The sequence below is a fragment of the Epinephelus fuscoguttatus genome, linkage group LG6 (genome assembly GCF_011397635.1).
Source record: "Epinephelus fuscoguttatus linkage group LG6, E.fuscoguttatus.final_Chr_v1".
NCBI classification, from domain to species: Eukaryota; Metazoa; Chordata; class Actinopteri; order Perciformes; family Serranidae; genus Epinephelus; species Epinephelus fuscoguttatus.
Window position 1 is genome coordinate 5,035,220 of NC_064757.1, and position 16,634 is coordinate 5,051,853.

General features: G+C 40.8%; 1 protein-coding gene across 2 annotated transcripts in view; it reads right to left on the bottom strand.

Moving 5' to 3' along the window:
• golga1 (golgin A1) overlaps window positions 1-16,319 on the bottom strand; it is a 39,219-nt gene extending 22,900 nt beyond the window's left edge. Inside the window, exons 1-8 of one of the 2 annotated variants that reach the window (XM_049578775.1) lie at window positions 16,131-16,319; window positions 14,836-15,136; window positions 9,437-9,527; window positions 5,074-5,148; window positions 2,586-2,683; window positions 2,472-2,504; window positions 845-973; window positions 424-593 (exon numbers count right to left, since the gene is read on the bottom strand). In XM_049578775.1, the coding sequence (XP_049434732.1) occupies window positions 424-593; window positions 845-973; window positions 2,472-2,504; window positions 2,586-2,683; window positions 5,074-5,148; window positions 9,437-9,527; window positions 14,836-14,964 (725 nt within the window). In that variant the 5' untranslated portion in view covers window positions 14,965-15,136; window positions 16,131-16,319. The remainder of the gene's footprint in view (window positions 1-423; window positions 594-844; window positions 974-2,471; window positions 2,505-2,585; window positions 2,684-5,073; window positions 5,149-9,436; window positions 9,528-14,835; window positions 15,137-16,130) is intronic. The other variant, XM_049578776.1, reaches the window with a different exon arrangement.
• Between the last annotated feature and the right edge of the window lie 315 nt (window positions 16,320-16,634).

Consider the following 16,634-nt stretch of genomic DNA (forward strand, 5'->3'; position numbering starts at 1 on the left):
TGCAAACTCTGAATCCATCGCAATGTTTCAGCAGATTTACTTATATATAAACGGAAGTCAAAAACGGAAATTTGCCTCCTCCGCCCAAATCAAACCGGAATGCCAAAAAATCAGGGGTCTGCCCCCAGAGGCTGTATCGCCGTCTGCCGGAAGTCAGACGCCGAATACAGCCAATGGGTTCCGAGAATGACAGGCAAGTTACCAATGTAACTGATGGGGATACACCTGGGGGATAAGGTTTGCATTTTTAACTGACTGTCCAATTGTCTAGGAAAGCTCAGCTGTCTGACAACACAGCTAATTCAGAAGCTTGACCAAAATACCAAAATAATTGTTTTGGGAAAAAGAAAAAGAAAAAAAAAAAAGCAAGAAAAAAAAAAAGCATAAAAATAACATCCTGCTGCCCGTTGCATTCCTTCTTACCGCTCTATTTCCAGCTCAGAGTTGAGTCTGCAGCTCTCCTCATGCTGCTGTTTCAGAATATGGAATTTCCCTCGAGCCTCAGACAGCCCTTGCTTTGCCGACTGAACTTCAGCCTCCTTTTGCTGGAGCTCCTGATCGCGCTGGCCCAGCTGCTCCTCCCTCTTCAGCAACTGACAGACATAAATGGAAAATTAATTACAATCAAAGAGCATACCAATGCACAGTCTCTCCTATCCTGCACTGAGGCTTGCAGACTGCACTTACTCCAAAGCATAGTTATTTAAATGACAGCATATCCTTTCCTTCTTCAATTTTCAATTTAAACACAAAATGAAAAAAAAAAAAAAAAAGATGGTAGCAAACTGCATCATTGTTTTTAAGTAATGCTGCAGATCCACCCTCCAACTCCACATGTACGCACCATGTGTTTAACTTTAGCCAGCTCCTGCTGCTGAAAGCCCTCCAGTTCATCCAGGTCATCCCTTTTCTGGAAGAGTGCTAAGCTTTGCTCCATCATCTCCTCTAGCCGAGCTGACAGGGAATCCCTCTCCTAAACAAATACAACAGTTATACCAGCGGACACGGGCATGAGCAGGCTTCAAGAAACCAAGTTTAAGTGTACTTTCACACTTGTGATTCGGTTTGTTTGGTCCCGACCAAGGAAAATATTATACATTGTTTCCCTTTAGCTTTTATCACTTGTTTCATGTACTTCGAATGGAATGGAATAAGACACAAGCTCAGCAAACTTTTGTTTTAACCCCTTTCCACTTTCTGAAATCATATGATGACGCACATACGTGACACCATGGTTGTCAAATAATCTTGCAGACATAGGCTACAGTATATGTTGTTTAAAACCTAGATGAGGGGATTACTTACCAAACTTCACAATCAGCAGAAAGATTTTTAAACTATCCTAAAATCACATTAAAACCTGGGGTTGGTCAGCTTTGCTTTCTCACTAAAACCAAAACACACTGCACAAGTTTGACTGGAGCCACACTGAGACCCTCGGGGGCTCTTGCAGGGGACTTCAAGCCAGTTGTTTAGTCTGCACCAGACTTCAATAGACATCTTTCCTACCAACCCAAGAAAGCAGGACTAAATGGGCAAACACACCAACTGCAAGTAGGGCTGGGCGAGAGAGAGAGAAAGATAGAGTAATGACACTCGTTTAATGGCACCCGAGGATTATGGCACTCGGTATACTGATACAACACCTCTCTTTGTCCTTTCAAATACAACCCAGCTGGCCAACAGTGTTGTAAAACACTGATGTTTTGTTGAATGTGACGTCTGGTGACCAAAGAAACTGAAGCTGCTCCTGCTGCTGAGTGTGAGCTTCACAACAGGAAAAGTTGTGAGAGTCCGCCCGGCTACACACACACACACACACACACACACACACACTCACTCACTCACTCACTCACTCACTCACTCACAGGACTAACTGTTAGTATCACACGGATTTTCATTGACGGGTTTAATGACAAAGTGGAGCCATTTTGTGTCGGTGCGAGTTTGTTGCGACCATTAAACGGCATGGTGTTGGATGATCGCTGCAGCTGCAGCTGTGGAGCTCATACTTAATGGGCGGATGTTAAACTGACGGGGATAGCAGCTCTGGAGATGGCTGTAACAGGACGTCTGCTGATCTGGCGAGGAGACAGGACGGTCCCAGATCAGACCACCGGCACAAGAAGGACTGAATGCAGATATCGCTTGATTAGAGATGTTTCGATACACTTGGTACCAAGTTATTTCTGTTGATACCCTGCCCTAATTATGATATTCAAAATCTAAGACAATATACAGTCTCAAATCATAATATTGCCAGAGTATCAATATATTGACCAGCCCCAGCTCCAAGTTCAACTGAACCACATCAAACACATTAGGTGTGAAAGCAACAAATTTAAGTCTTGCACTGTTTTACAAGTCCTTGATCCTTCTATTTTAGATGTGGAAAACAGTCACATTTAAAGATAATATCATCATAAATTGTGTATTATTAGAAAGTCCAAAAGATATATTTAAAGACTTACCTTTTCTATATCAGTCATCTTCTCCATCCATTCCTGCAGGTAAAGAATGGACAGAGATTAGTACACAAGCCACAAATCAGGACTGTACAGTCGGTAAGATGGAGTTGCTTTTACCTGATCCTTCTTTTCCAGTGCTAAAGCCATCCCCTCAGCCATTTTCGCTCGGCTGGCCTGGTGAGACTCATTCTGCTCTTGAAGTTTCTTTATAGATGCTGGGCAGTGAAAGTGAGAAAGAGAAAAAGAAAGGGAAAGGTGGAAACCATAGAAAGAGGTTTGTATGCAACCAAGGAGAACAGAAATATTAAATAGCACAGACAGTGGCACCGTTAGTAGCTGTGAAAGGTTAAAGTCAGATTAAGAAGTGTGTTCATCCCAAAAGCAAAGACAGGCAAAGACAAGCGATGCATGGCAACTGATAAAAACTAAAGCAGTTTATTGAAGCTTACACTGCGTGTTATCTGTGTGAACTAAGAAAAAAAAATCCACCCCAAAGTCTACATCTCCTTGACTGTCCTTCACTGTTCGTTACAACTCACAATATTTCAGTGCCAGTTAGAACCAACAACAAACTGAAGATTTTACTATTCTTGGACTCGTAATACTTTTTACTTGAGAGTAAATCTCAGTAATTAGTGGTTCTTTACCACACACTGTAACTTAAAAGTCAGCTCTGAGAGGGTGCTGGGGAAAGAGCTGGGCAGTCATTCAAATCACTCTAGCTTTGTCACTCTATTATTGTGCTACATCTCTCTAAGTCCAGTGTGCGCTGGAAGGGTTTCAGAAATAGAGCATCTTCAAGCAGGCTGTTCTTCAGCAGCCACCTCTTCAATGAAGTTTACAGTCTACTTGTCAACACTGCTTATTGAAAAATTGATGATGAGATTACTTAAGATATTAATTTAATGTCACTTGGTGATCAGTTGATATACACCGATCAGCAACGGCACTGAAACCACTGACAGACCAACTGATTAACGCTGATCTCCTTGTTACAGTGTTCCAGAGAGTATTCTTTACTCCTGGCATTCATGTGGATGCTAACTGACATGCTCCGCCCTTCCAAACACCGTTGCAGACCAAGTACCCCCCTCATGGCACTGGCCCTCAAAAATGGCACCATATGGTGGTGGTGCGCCTAGTCTGCTGTTGAACATGTTTTGGTGTGTGGAACGCATCAAGTGGTGTCCACATAAATGCCAGGACCAAAGGTTTCCCAGCAGAACATTACATTGTAACAAGACAATCAATGTTACTTTCTTCATCTGCTGGTGGTTTTAATCTTTTGGCTCACAAGTGAATTGCCTACTTTAGAGACGCGAGCTGGCCAAAATAAACCTAGAGTGAGATGTTAGTCAAACCACAGACTGTATATAAAGATGGACGTCACGTCTCCACTTCCCCCTACTGTAGAAAAATGGAGCCAAAATATCCTGGATACGGCCGCTGCCGCCTTGCACTGGTGTGTCATCTGGAGCATTCGCAGTCTCCACTGGTATAAAGTTCCCATTCACACACCCGTCCAACTAATCACAAGCAGCGCCTTTGATTGGGAGCACACCGACTGGCACACACAGCTGTCAACCATGAACTCTATCTCTCTTTTTTAACATCAAATTACTAGTTATAACCAAACTTAAAACAACACTGGAACATCATGCTGGAACATCAGCATGATAAGAACAACCCAAAATGTTTGACATGTACTTGACGTTTTTAGTTTGGCCCATGTCCCATTCATTAATATGGAGGGGGCGGGATTTATGACCTATACTTGCAGTCAAGATGTTTTGGTTTCACTTTTGGGAGCTGCTGTGTCGTCCATCTTTATAGAGAGTCTATGAGTGAAACAGACAAAAGACCTGCGATTGAGAACCTTGGCTCACGCATCTAAAGGAATGCTATTTCATCTTCCCCAGCAGCCGTAACAGAGCTGGAACATGACACAGCCTCGTTCAGTGGACATTGGGGGTTAGAGTGTGATATTTCTTTTGCACAAATCCAAATGTCAGCCAGGTGCAAAGGTCCCCAAAAACATTAGAATTCACACTCAGGACCACAAATATCCACAGCGTTGGACAGCTGATGTCACAAAAACAATCAAAAGCACATTGACAAAGGCGGATATCCCAGTTTCTCCACTGGCAGGAAGCCCAACAGACCAGAATGCAGCCACAAGACATGGTGATAATTAAATAAAAGATGTGGCTGCAATAAAGGTATTAAGGTTTGTATGCACAGGTAGGGTAGCTAGTGAGCTCTATTTATATGATACAGTTTGCGTTTTTTATACACATATGTCCAACTGACTCAAACTAAGAGAAAGTGAGTACACCAACAAAGAAAGTGACAATGCATACATAACTCTGAAATCAATACACTTAAAGAACACCAGTGTAAAAGATCTGAGGGTGGATTTTTAGATTTAAAGGACAGAGCATTCAGCACTCCCAAAGCAAACCTCTAACACCCATGATATTAGCTTCTGGGGGAAAAAAAAAAGTCTTTGAGGGAGGAAGTGATGGCACACTAGGTGATGGTTTATTACGGCCGACAGACAGATGAGAGAAAAGAAGCTAATTGGGAGGAGAGTAGAGGTACGTACAATCCTGATGCTTTTCTAATGCAATTTCAAGCTTCTCCTTCGTCTTCTGCATAATTCGTAGCTGCTCAGCGTAATCTAGTGTTGGGAAGTAGGGTAGTGGGATGGGGTATCAACAGCACATACACGCACACACACATGTACACCAACACACAACCACACACACAAAACACAAACAAGGAAGAGGAACAGGCAGATGACGATAAAGAGAGAGGAAGGAGAGAAAGTGAACATAAGAGGGAGAAAGCAAAAGGGAAAACATGACTGAGAAATAATGGAAGGTAAAACTATTAATGATTTTCTTATCTGAGAAAACCATACTGGTTAAAAGGCTACATGAAAATGTGCGACCCTTAACTTAAGGGTGCAAAGTCACATAAACCACTCAAAGGACAGATGAGCTATTTTACTAAGAGGAGGAGAAAAAAACAGCCTAAAACTTCATTAATGACAGGACTGTGTTCCACTGAATATACACCAAGCAAACATTTAAACAGCAAGTAAAAGTATTCATTCTGAGACAACTGAATCACTATTAACAAGGCGGATATTGCAAGCACAGCTAACACCTTCTGTGCAGCATGGGTAGGGTTTGAGAAATCCAGTTTAAATAAGAAACAGGGAGGGGACTGTTGTTCCAAGGCAAACACAACTTCTGTCAAACTTTGTGGTACATTTAGATTGCTGAGGAAGTGAAGGGCAAAAATAATTTTTGACACTATCACTATTAACTAGCTGCCACCATCTTACTGCCAAATTTACTCACTCAAGATTTGAATCTGGATTTCTGGAAAAAACACACTAAGTTAAAAGAATACTTTACTCTCAAAATGACCATTTGTATATCACTTACTCACTGCGTGTTACGTTGCTTTTTTAATTAAAACTCTTGATTTTCTCACACATCTACATGGTAAATGGAGAATGCAAAAAAGGGGAACATTCTTCATGAATTGAAGTCACTGGGGACCACGTTTCAGAACAGAAAAAATACATCATAACATCCATTTACAAACTCTCACACAACTCTTGCAGTGTATCCAGTCGTATGCTCAGGACCTTCCAAACGCATGCATTTTCACTAAAATGTTACTATATAAAACACTTCCACCCGTTAGTAGCGCGCATTGATGTATTAGGAGGACTGGATACAGCAATGAAAGCGGGGCCCTGTTCATTCCTATGAAAGTTGGTCAGTGGCACATGAAGCCAAAATGGTTCAGCTGCCACGCATAACATTGCCCGAATGATCTGGGGATTATCAGCACTACTTCTGCACCATGAAGCCCATACAGCAGACGCACTAGAGACTAACAGCAGCAGAGCACGACCAAGTGTGGCTGAGCGTCTTATCTCCACCACCTAAATGGCTAACTTCTGGTTTAGTGCTCCGCTAACTTAAATGGGGATAAAATGATTTAAAGCAGCTGTGCGGAACTTTTTACCATTTATCAAACTGTCCCTAGTTTGTATCACCCGCCCCCCTTGAAGATCCGCATATTTATCTGAACCCAACTGCGACAAAAAAGCCTTTCTCTATATGGCTATTTAGCGTAGCCTCGGTTGGGTCGGACACAGCGGAAGTCAGCAAACCAGAATACGGCACCCGGATGCGGAAGTAAGTCTGCACGCCTGCAGCGGCCCACAGCCATTAAACCACAGAAGAAGAAGGAGCCTGAGTTTTACCAGATGCATCTATAAGGACTTGGTTCTACTTTCGATGTCATGGCAGATAAAGACGGAGCACCATCTAAAGGAAAAAGAACAGAAGAAGGCTAAACGGGACAGTGATAGGGCTCGAGCCCAAACACGTGTAAACCTTGGTCGGGCATTCACCAAGTGGAGAGAGCTGAGAGATTTGAAAGGTTTTAAAACTGATCACAAGTTGGCCCTTTTCCTAATCGACAGGTATGTAATTTTTGTTTTTATTTAGAGAATATACTGCAACTTGTTAGACGTTGTTTCACTTCAATATATGACGACATGGAAGCTATAAGCAAGCTAAATGTAATGTTAGCTGATGTGAACCGCTTTTGTCTAGTACAACAAACGCCACAAAATTATGTGTGACTATGACCATGAACACAAATATACAGCAGGCAGTTGTCTTCAGTTTATAAGAAATTCAGAGCTACACCAGAACATTTATGATTTTCCTCTCGCTCTCCAAAACAAATGCATGTGGTAATTGCCAGTTGCAGTCGAGATTTTACCAATGAAGCCGAATGCCAGCTGCAGTTGAAATTTTACAGCAACAGGCTGTGGGTGTCATACCAATTCGACCAAAGGGGGCGCTATAATCAACAAAAACCAAAGCTCCGCACAGCTGCTTTAATCACGCAACTCACGAGCAAATGGATCAAATCCTGATAGTGAAACAAGTCATTTTTCAGTTTTTGTGATGCTTAAAAAAAAAGTAGCGAGTGATATACAAACATCTCTTTACTCGTTTTACTACCTGGGGTCCTGGTAGCGCGCCATGAACACTTGTAAGGCACGTGTATGAGCTCTGCATGAACAGAGTTCAAACACATGCGCATAGGGTACGCTACTCAGCTGTGCATGAGACTGATCATACTAACATGTTTTAAATTGTAATGTTTTAGTGAAAATGCATGTGTTTGGGAAGTGCTGAGCATCTGACTGGATAAATGAGACTTGGATTATACTGCATGAGTTGTGTGAGAGTTTTACAAAGGATGGTTTGATACAGTTTTGCTGTTGTTAAACACAGGCCCTGTTTTGGATTTGCTGTTCACCATGGAGGCATGCAAGAAAAACAAAGTTTTCTTCACAAATTCAAGGTAATGCGCAGTGAGTAATTAATGTAAAAATGGTCATTTCATGGGTGAACTTAACTAAACTGAACTAAAAGTGATTCGCTCATGAAGTGTTTGTAGTCATGCTATGTAAAGATTAAAGCACTGAAAATTAACAAGGTAATAACACAAGTGGAACTAATTAAATTTAATTTGCTTTGAACCACAAGACTTAATCCAGCATTTACAAATTACAGTTTTTTCAAACCAGTTCCTGACAGGATCTAGTCACATTCCTTTGACAAAGACAATTTGTTTGAGCTGCTGGTGCCAGTCTCACAGACCAGAGGCATTGAAGTTTCAGTTATGAGTGCAATGTTTTTTCTAGATGGTTGTGTTTGTTTAGATGGTTGCCTCAGATTAGAGCTGGGCAATATGGCTTTAAAAAAATATTGTGATAGTTTGAAATCTCCTCCACTGTAGACAACTAAAATATCAAATTATTAAATGAACTACAATTACAAAAAGTTAATTAAATGGCTACTGCCATATAATAAAGTTAAATAAAGTACTGTTATAATAAAGATAAATAGTATTGTTATTTAAAAAAAAAAAAAAAAAAACCCAAAGCAGAACAACTGGTGCTTTTATTCTGAAGCACCCGGCTCGCCCTGGCCTGGAAGAGTTGGTGTCTTTGCTGTGAACTTAGAGCTTCCAGTCAACAGTTGTTGTGAGCAGTTGGCAGAAAGTTAAACCGTTGCCAGAAAGTTAAACCGTTGCCACAGGGCATTTAAACATGAGGATTTATTCACTGTAAACTGATAAGAAACTAACAGCTCTCATATATCAATAGTATTTGCATATTGCACTGGTGCTCCGTGGCTGCAAAATGCGACTGCGGGTCACGGAGCTCCACAGGTACAAAAACACACACCACACCTTCTCACACTATAGTAAACCCATTTAGTTAAAATGTTACAGCGGCACAGTTAAACGTGGATGATTTATTCACTGGAAACTAGAAACAAACCAACAGTTCTCCAGTTCATATATTAATATATGTCGCAAAGTAGTCATGGTCTGGAGCTGTGATACAAAAACATGCCTCGCTTTGCCTGCCCACACAGAGGAGACTGATCTGAATGGGAGGAGTGTCTTAAGGTATCATGTTTGTAAATCTGTGTTTATGTATGTGTGTCTGTAAGAGGGAGAGAGCCATAGGAGAGAGCAAGAGAATCAAAACACCAAAGCGAGTATCATACCAGTGGTGTACAAAAAGTGCTGTGACAATTTATACTCTACGTTTGTGACACAGTCATTTTATATATCACACATGGAATAAGCCGCCCTACATGGATACATAGTACGTTGATCATCATTTGCTGGTAAAATATGGATCAACACTGCAATGACATTTTTAGTTAATGCTTCAGCCTTTGTCATTAGGAGTTGGCCACATGATTTTGATGTTATTTCATCATCACACAGTTATGATAGGATCTATTATTTACAGTCCTGTGCATCACAAGGTACACCTGGGTTTCAATTTCTCTGATCCTGGCTACTGTGAGCTACGGGCTGAATCACTCCAGTCTGACATGTCTTACCTGATAGCTTGGCCTCCAGCTTCCGGATCTGATCATTCCTTCTGAGAAGCTGTGCGGGAAGGTCATCCCTGGAGCTGCTGCCATCTGATGCCTGAAGACACACACACACACACACACAAGCAAATATCCATCTTCAGTTGCTCTTTCACAGTAAGAAATCATCAAGCATGTCCAATGCATTTCAGTGATAACTTGTTATTTTCTCTGCAGGTAGCACTGCTCTACTGGCTACTCTCTATAATCTGGTGACTAGTCCAAAATTTTCAGGAATTCCTGGACATAAAAACTGATGTTTGACATCACAGAATGTCATTTTATTTTCAAACTCCATTGCTGTTGTACTACAGGAATAATAAAAATATATGAAATGAATGCAGAAAGGAAAGATGGCACCTGTCCCTGTCATGCAAACAAGTTGCAGGGTTCCTACACATTTGGAATTTCAAAATTCCATACTTTTCCATACCCTATTTTTTTTGTTGTTTTTTTTCAGAGAATATTTACCATCTGAGTAAATACATCAGTGTATCATATTTCACATCATATTTAATTATTCTTAATAGGTGACTGTAGCCAAGTACCATAATGGCATGGAAATAAAAACTGTCTGGGCTGAGGCAAAAAGGTTGGGACTCTGGGTGCAGGCGATGCAGTAATGAGACATCTGTGTTTTTTCCTTTCATGTGGCTCAGAATCGCCTTCTCCTCCATGTTGGCGATGTCAAACGATTTCACACAAAGCTTGCATCTAGCTCTGTGTGTGAATTGGGAATCCTTGGCCAACCAGTATTTATATACGGTATTGTCAAGCCATCCATCCAAAAACTTGCATCTACCCATTGTGAACCACGTGAAACTCGTCTTCTTGTCGAAGGTGCAGTGTTGGAGTGAAACTTGATACCTGGGGGGCTGGAGGAGGGTCATGGGGCAGCGACTGACAATATCACTTGTCAATCAGGTAAAAGGGGCAGGATGTTTTCTCATTTGCTCTCACATAAACTGTGCTTGGCCCGGCATAAAACACCATCCAGATTGATTAAATTATTTTTGGAAATATGTAATTTTCTATTTTAGAAAACAGTATTTTACAACAGTGGTAATAATCTGGAAACATAAATATTTTTCCACACTTTATTTTTCATTTTCCATACTTTTTAATACCTTGAAATTGATCAAATTTATTTCCATACTTTTCCATACTTTATTTTTCATTTTCCATACTTTTTAATACCTGGAAATTGATCAAATTAATTTCCATACTTTTCCATACTTTCCATACTTGCGTAGGAACCCTGAAGTTGGCTAAACTGTGGCACCCACTTTGTTCCAGAAACACAATGCCACATGTTAGCTGGCAGTATTGCTACTCAGCGACTGCACTAAATAATTCAGCCAAGTGCAACTGAGACAGCACAACAGCCTCAGGAGTCTAGCTTCCCTGTGAGGGATTTCATTCCCTGTTAGCTCCAATGAACAAAGCTATACCACAGACATGGATTTCCTTTACAAAGCGATGACAAAAACATTTCTCTTGAAAACAATATATAAAAAAAAAATCACAGTGTGCTCTGCAGAACCCAAAGGAACAGGTGAAATTAGCAGCCACAACCAAAAAGAAGAAACACTCAGGAATAAAACTGATAAAGTCAGCTGTGAGTGTGTTCTGCTGTGACACGGGAAATGAATCAACAGGGTTTCATGTTAGACTGGCTGGTCTTAAGACTGAGTAATCAATACAACACAATGTTAGTCACACCCAAGCCCTGTTACGTAGAACTGCCCTGACTGGTGACTATTCGAAAAGCCAGCCAGGACTCCTGTCATAGAACTGAACCCAAATACCTTAAATTTTATTTAGACTTTCCACAACTAATTCAGAGTGACAAATGACATGTGAGAAATGACATCAGTCGATCCTCGATCTATTTCAATCTATTTTCCATTATGGCTGGGTTGGAAACAGTGGAATGCAATCAGTGTGAACAATGTTAAAAAATAAAACCTACTATCTCCCGTTCCCTGACCCATTCAATGACATCCTCAAAAAAAAAAAAAAAAAAGGTATCAAATTTCCGTTCTATTTTCACCATGGTGTGGTACTAAAATAACTTGCCTCACAGCAAGAGGGTTGTGTCAAACTCCTGAGTCTTCTGTGCATTTTAAGAATGTTCTCCTGTCAGCGTGGGTTTATTCTCACAGCACTGCTTCCTCCCACAGTCCAAAAACATGCAGATTGGGGACTAGGTTAATTGGTGACTCTAAATTGTCCGTAGGTGTGAATGTGAGCGTGAGTGGTTGTCTATCTCTATGTGTCAGCCCTGCGATAGTCTGGCGACCTGTCCAGGGTGTACCTTGCCTCTCGCCCGATGTAGCTGGGATAGGCTCCAGCCCCCCCGCGACCCTCAAGAGGATGAAGTGGTTAGAAGATGAATGAATGAATGAATGAAATTTCCTTTCTATTTTCACCATGAGTACTTACAAATAAAATAACTGGGGACATTTATCTTGTGTTTTTAAACTCCTGATGTCTTACTGCATTTTAAGAACTGCAGTTTAAATCATTTATTCTATCACAGAGCTGTTTATTCTTCTGAGAACATCACTGAAAGGAGAGATGTGATTCTGTTGATATCTATACATTTGGCAGTGATATTGCACATTGGGACGTGCCACAAAGGGGATTACTAATGTAGCTGGTTCAAAGCCATCAGCATCGACAGGAGCTGCCAGAGTATCTCTAACATTTAGACACCCGCCCTAAATACCAGCTGTGTGTGGTGTGGACAAACAAAGCATCTACAAACATTCAAGGTGCTATTTTCACAATGAGCGTGCTCTGTTATCTTCCCAAAAAAGAACTCAATGTAGTGAAATTCACGAAAGAACCTGTTGGCATATAACAGATTAGAACTAGTAAAAACTGGTATTTATTATATATAATGAACACATTCCTTGAGTTGAGAGTGAGCTAGGTTATTCAACATAACATGGGGTTGATTTGTCATAGAGGCTGCTGTGTTCACTGCCTCATTCAACAGTTTAACTGCTGAAATAGAGGCAGGTTGCATTAACTGGCTTCAGCCTCTGCAGATGACCGAAACTCCTGTTCCACCTGTGAGAACCCAGACAGAGCGAAAAACATCCCCTCACTGTGCAGTATGTATGGAATATGGAGATGTTTGTTTCACTTTACAAAGCTCTGGGACTGAAGACAACACCAATCAAAGTTGATCATTGGTTACACTGACAGGTGTGATGATTATAGCTGCATACTAACTATCTTAGAGAGCAAGGAGGAAATGTCCTGAAAACTTTTAAAGTCATTCCACCAATTTTACACATTAAGTTTAGTTTACTCTTCATGGTTCGTACAACCCAACTGGTGGAAGGATTTGTATATTTTTTTGTGTAGCTCGGATCTCTCTGAACAAATGTATGCTTATGTATGCGGAATCTATAGGCAACAGGAGATTTTAAAAACTCCGTTTGTAGTCGGTATGTAGTCCTAACAGTATTGGCCAACTACATTTGCACGAGGTAAACAGTCCGTGTGCAGAGCAAATAAGGCACAACACATTGGCCAAAACACAATCTCGAAACCCATCAGGTATCTTCTGGCGATGAAAGGGCCAGGTATCGTTTAAAAAAATTACAATATGAGTACCAATACTAGTACCATTAGGGGCAGTACACATGCCGTATCTTTAGCCGCCTGGAATACACAAGGTCAGACACCGGGTGCTACTCTTTTGCCTTGTTTCTGCCAGTGTGGCAGCAGGTTGCATCTGAGGTTGCTAAGCAACCTGAATAAGCACCATATCATAACCTATTTACCTGAAATCCTGAGTGCAGAGTTGATCTTCTTCCAGGCACTGTTTGTCTGTAGGCCTATTGTCCATGGGACAGATGTAAAGCTCTGGCAACTCTGCACTAACATGATCAACTTTTTCCCCATATTTTTCACAGACAGATATTTACAGATGAAGGAGAAAGATGTCTGTTGGCTGTGATTGTTTGGTCCTTGTCACATGACATGCGATGCACACTGATGCATTCCAAAAGTCTGGCGTTTGAGTGGGCCTGCCACACGTCTACATCAAAAACAATGAATTTGAGGACACAAAAAATGCGTTATGTGTACAGCCCCTTAGAGTGACACCATTACCAATAGAGTACCTTTTTTTTTTTTATACTTCATTCAATACCCATCATTTGAATAGTATGACAGCCATGCTGTATATGCGGGGTCATCATGTGTAGCCACTTTTGAGTGTTTTGTTTATAGATATTAGCCAAAATGAGCGGAGCACAGAAGTGGCCCAAATATCCACTGGCTACACCGGAACCCCCAACAATATTTGCCGTGGTCTCCAAACATCTTATCGCTCACAGAGTAACAGCAGATGGGTTCAAAGATCGGTGCACCTCTGCAGAAGCTTGTTAAAGTCTGAAAAAATAATCCTGATGATGCCATCAGGGAGACTGCACATTTATGACAGAAAAACCACATTACAAACAGGGGAATGGAGTTTAAAAGATGTGGACATAACAAAGATGCAACCGATTCACATTAGCTTGACCTACGCTGGGAACTAAGAGTCAGGATATCTCACCCACTTCTGCACTGATTTTGACAATATTGATTTTTTGAAAAATGTGTTTCTTGCAAGTCTCCACTGGGGTGCCCCTTTAAAACCCATAGAATTAGTTCTTAATGCTAATTCAAGGCAATATAATCCTGATCAACTAAAGAAAACTGCCCCAAGAAGATAGGACAGAGACAGATGATAGCGAGCAGTGTGTTCATTAGTGATCTGAACCCTGCAGAAGAAGAACACAGACCACAATCCATCTTTCTTCTCAAAAGTCAACTTTTCCACTCAGATTTTTTATGCACAACTATCAATTATGCTGTAAAATCAATAAATAAAATGACTTGTCTTTTTTTCAGTTATGAATGAACACATTCCAGTAACCAATTTAACACTACACTAAGAGAAGCAGTGTAATACACAGATATTGTCCTGAAAGAACAATAATAAGTTAGATTTGTCTCTTTGATGGGCAAGAATGAGTCTGAACATTACCTCTTTATTTTTAGATTAACAGTTAATAACTATTTTAAATTTAACTGACCAACTTGTACTGATTTTCATCAATAAGGCTTGTCCTGTTTTATTATTTTTTAAAGTTGTCCCTATTCCCCACTGTGGACTGGACCACAAAGGTGTGACACAGTTTTGCACTACATAGTACGTAAAACAAAACCAAATGCAAGAAAACCTCCAAACAATGGTAAATTTTGCCCCAGAGGTGTAGCAAACCATCTGGAAAACCACAAACCACCAAAAATTCAAAGCATTAGGCTAGTGACTGGTGATGATTTCACAAAGTACTTACAAAGTCATCCCCCGAGTCTGCCCCCACTGAGGTGATGGATTCCTTGCTGATGGTTCGCGGTATTCGAACACCACTGCGAGGTGCTGTGGCAGCCTCCTCTGCGATCTTCTTCTTCAACTTGGCAAACATGCCTGTCCTTTAAGTGTCTCTTTCTGAGGGCAATTTGCACTTTCTGGAGAGTAAGTGACTTCACACGATGCATGAAGTTTATGGCTCCTTGTTGTGAGGGCTGAAACAGAGCCGTGTCCTTATGCAGTTCCCCTCAAAACAAGTTTGGTCTGGTAACTCCATTCTGCTACAGCTGGAAAGAGAAAACAGACCATTATGACAATAGCAAAAGTGAAAGCACGGGCTACTTGTTTGCAACATGTCACATTTCTGTAATGAGCCCAACGACAAGATCAAGGTCTTTTTGACATGGTAGTATTTATTATTAACGTCATATAACATATGGGCTATTTTGTTATGTTAATAACTGACAAATGCTGCAACATTTTGGTTGTGGCTGTTTAGTCTGTCTTCTTAGCAGGTCACTAAGAGAGCAGAGAATCTAACAATAATGTTAAACTGATATGTGACTTACTTGGGAGACCAACTGTCACACTGAAGAAGACTTTCTGTCGAAACGTCTGTGTTTCTGGTACTGCCACCCAAGTTGGTTTATTAAATTTATCAAAAGAACATTTGTGAGTGCTGGCATTTTTCTCTTTTTCGCTGTTTTTGGCCGTGCACCTTTCGAGGGGATTTATTTTGAGAGTGCTTGCTTCTTTCCTACGTGATTTTAGACAAAATGTCTCTCACAGCTGTCTTATATTTTGTTGATAATTGTGTTACTCAAAGCAGATGACAACCTTCTGAGTACTTTTTTTTGCAATGCAAACTGCACCAAACCTCTAAATATAAAATAAATAAATATTAGTTACTGCCAAGACAAGAAATCTAATTCTAAGTATGCAACTCATCATAAATGACTGCAATGTAGAGTAACCAGATTTTGACTTTGTAACTAAATTTGTTTCCGTGGCTAAGCTACAAATGTATTCTAACTAGCTCAACCTTGTTACTAATGTGTGGATAAATACTTTCACAAATTGCTACAAAGTAATGCTCTGTCTGTTGTGTCTTATCAGTGTAAATCCCATCAGGAAATCTGCAATTACACTGTGAGACTATGTTTTGACAGATAGCTAGTCAGCTAGCTCTTCTAGCCATAACAATGAGAGTTAACGTTACCACCACCGGGCGATGTTAGCTGCCATTAGCTTGCTCGTTCACTGAAGTCGTCTTTCTCTTACCATATTAACTTCGATTAAGTATCGGTCCATGGCGTCTCCAAATGCTCAGTGGCTGTAGGTTCGCCTTTTTCCGTATATCCTCAAAGAATAGTAATATTGCTGTTGCTGTCGATATGGACTTCCTAATGCTGTCTCTGACAGGCTAGCTGCTGCTAGTTGGAGAGCTACACGTAATCACCCCAACACAGATGACTGTAGACGTCACGGCAGGGCCACTGTTCATTGGTCATAAGAACTGAGAGGTGTCGGAGTGGAGCCGGCGACATGCGCCGCCTACAGGCACCACAAGTAATAACAGTTCAGACGGGACGGTGTAGGCATAGGCCTACTTTTTGAGTGCTTTTTTAGTGAGTGAGATTGAAACACATAGCACAGAACAAGTGACCAACAAATAGTGCAATACAACTAATCAACTGATAAGTAACATTTCTGACATGAAAACAAACAGCACAAGACAAGCGGGGGAACTAGACTGTTACCATGTAAAATAATGAAAAGTTGGCT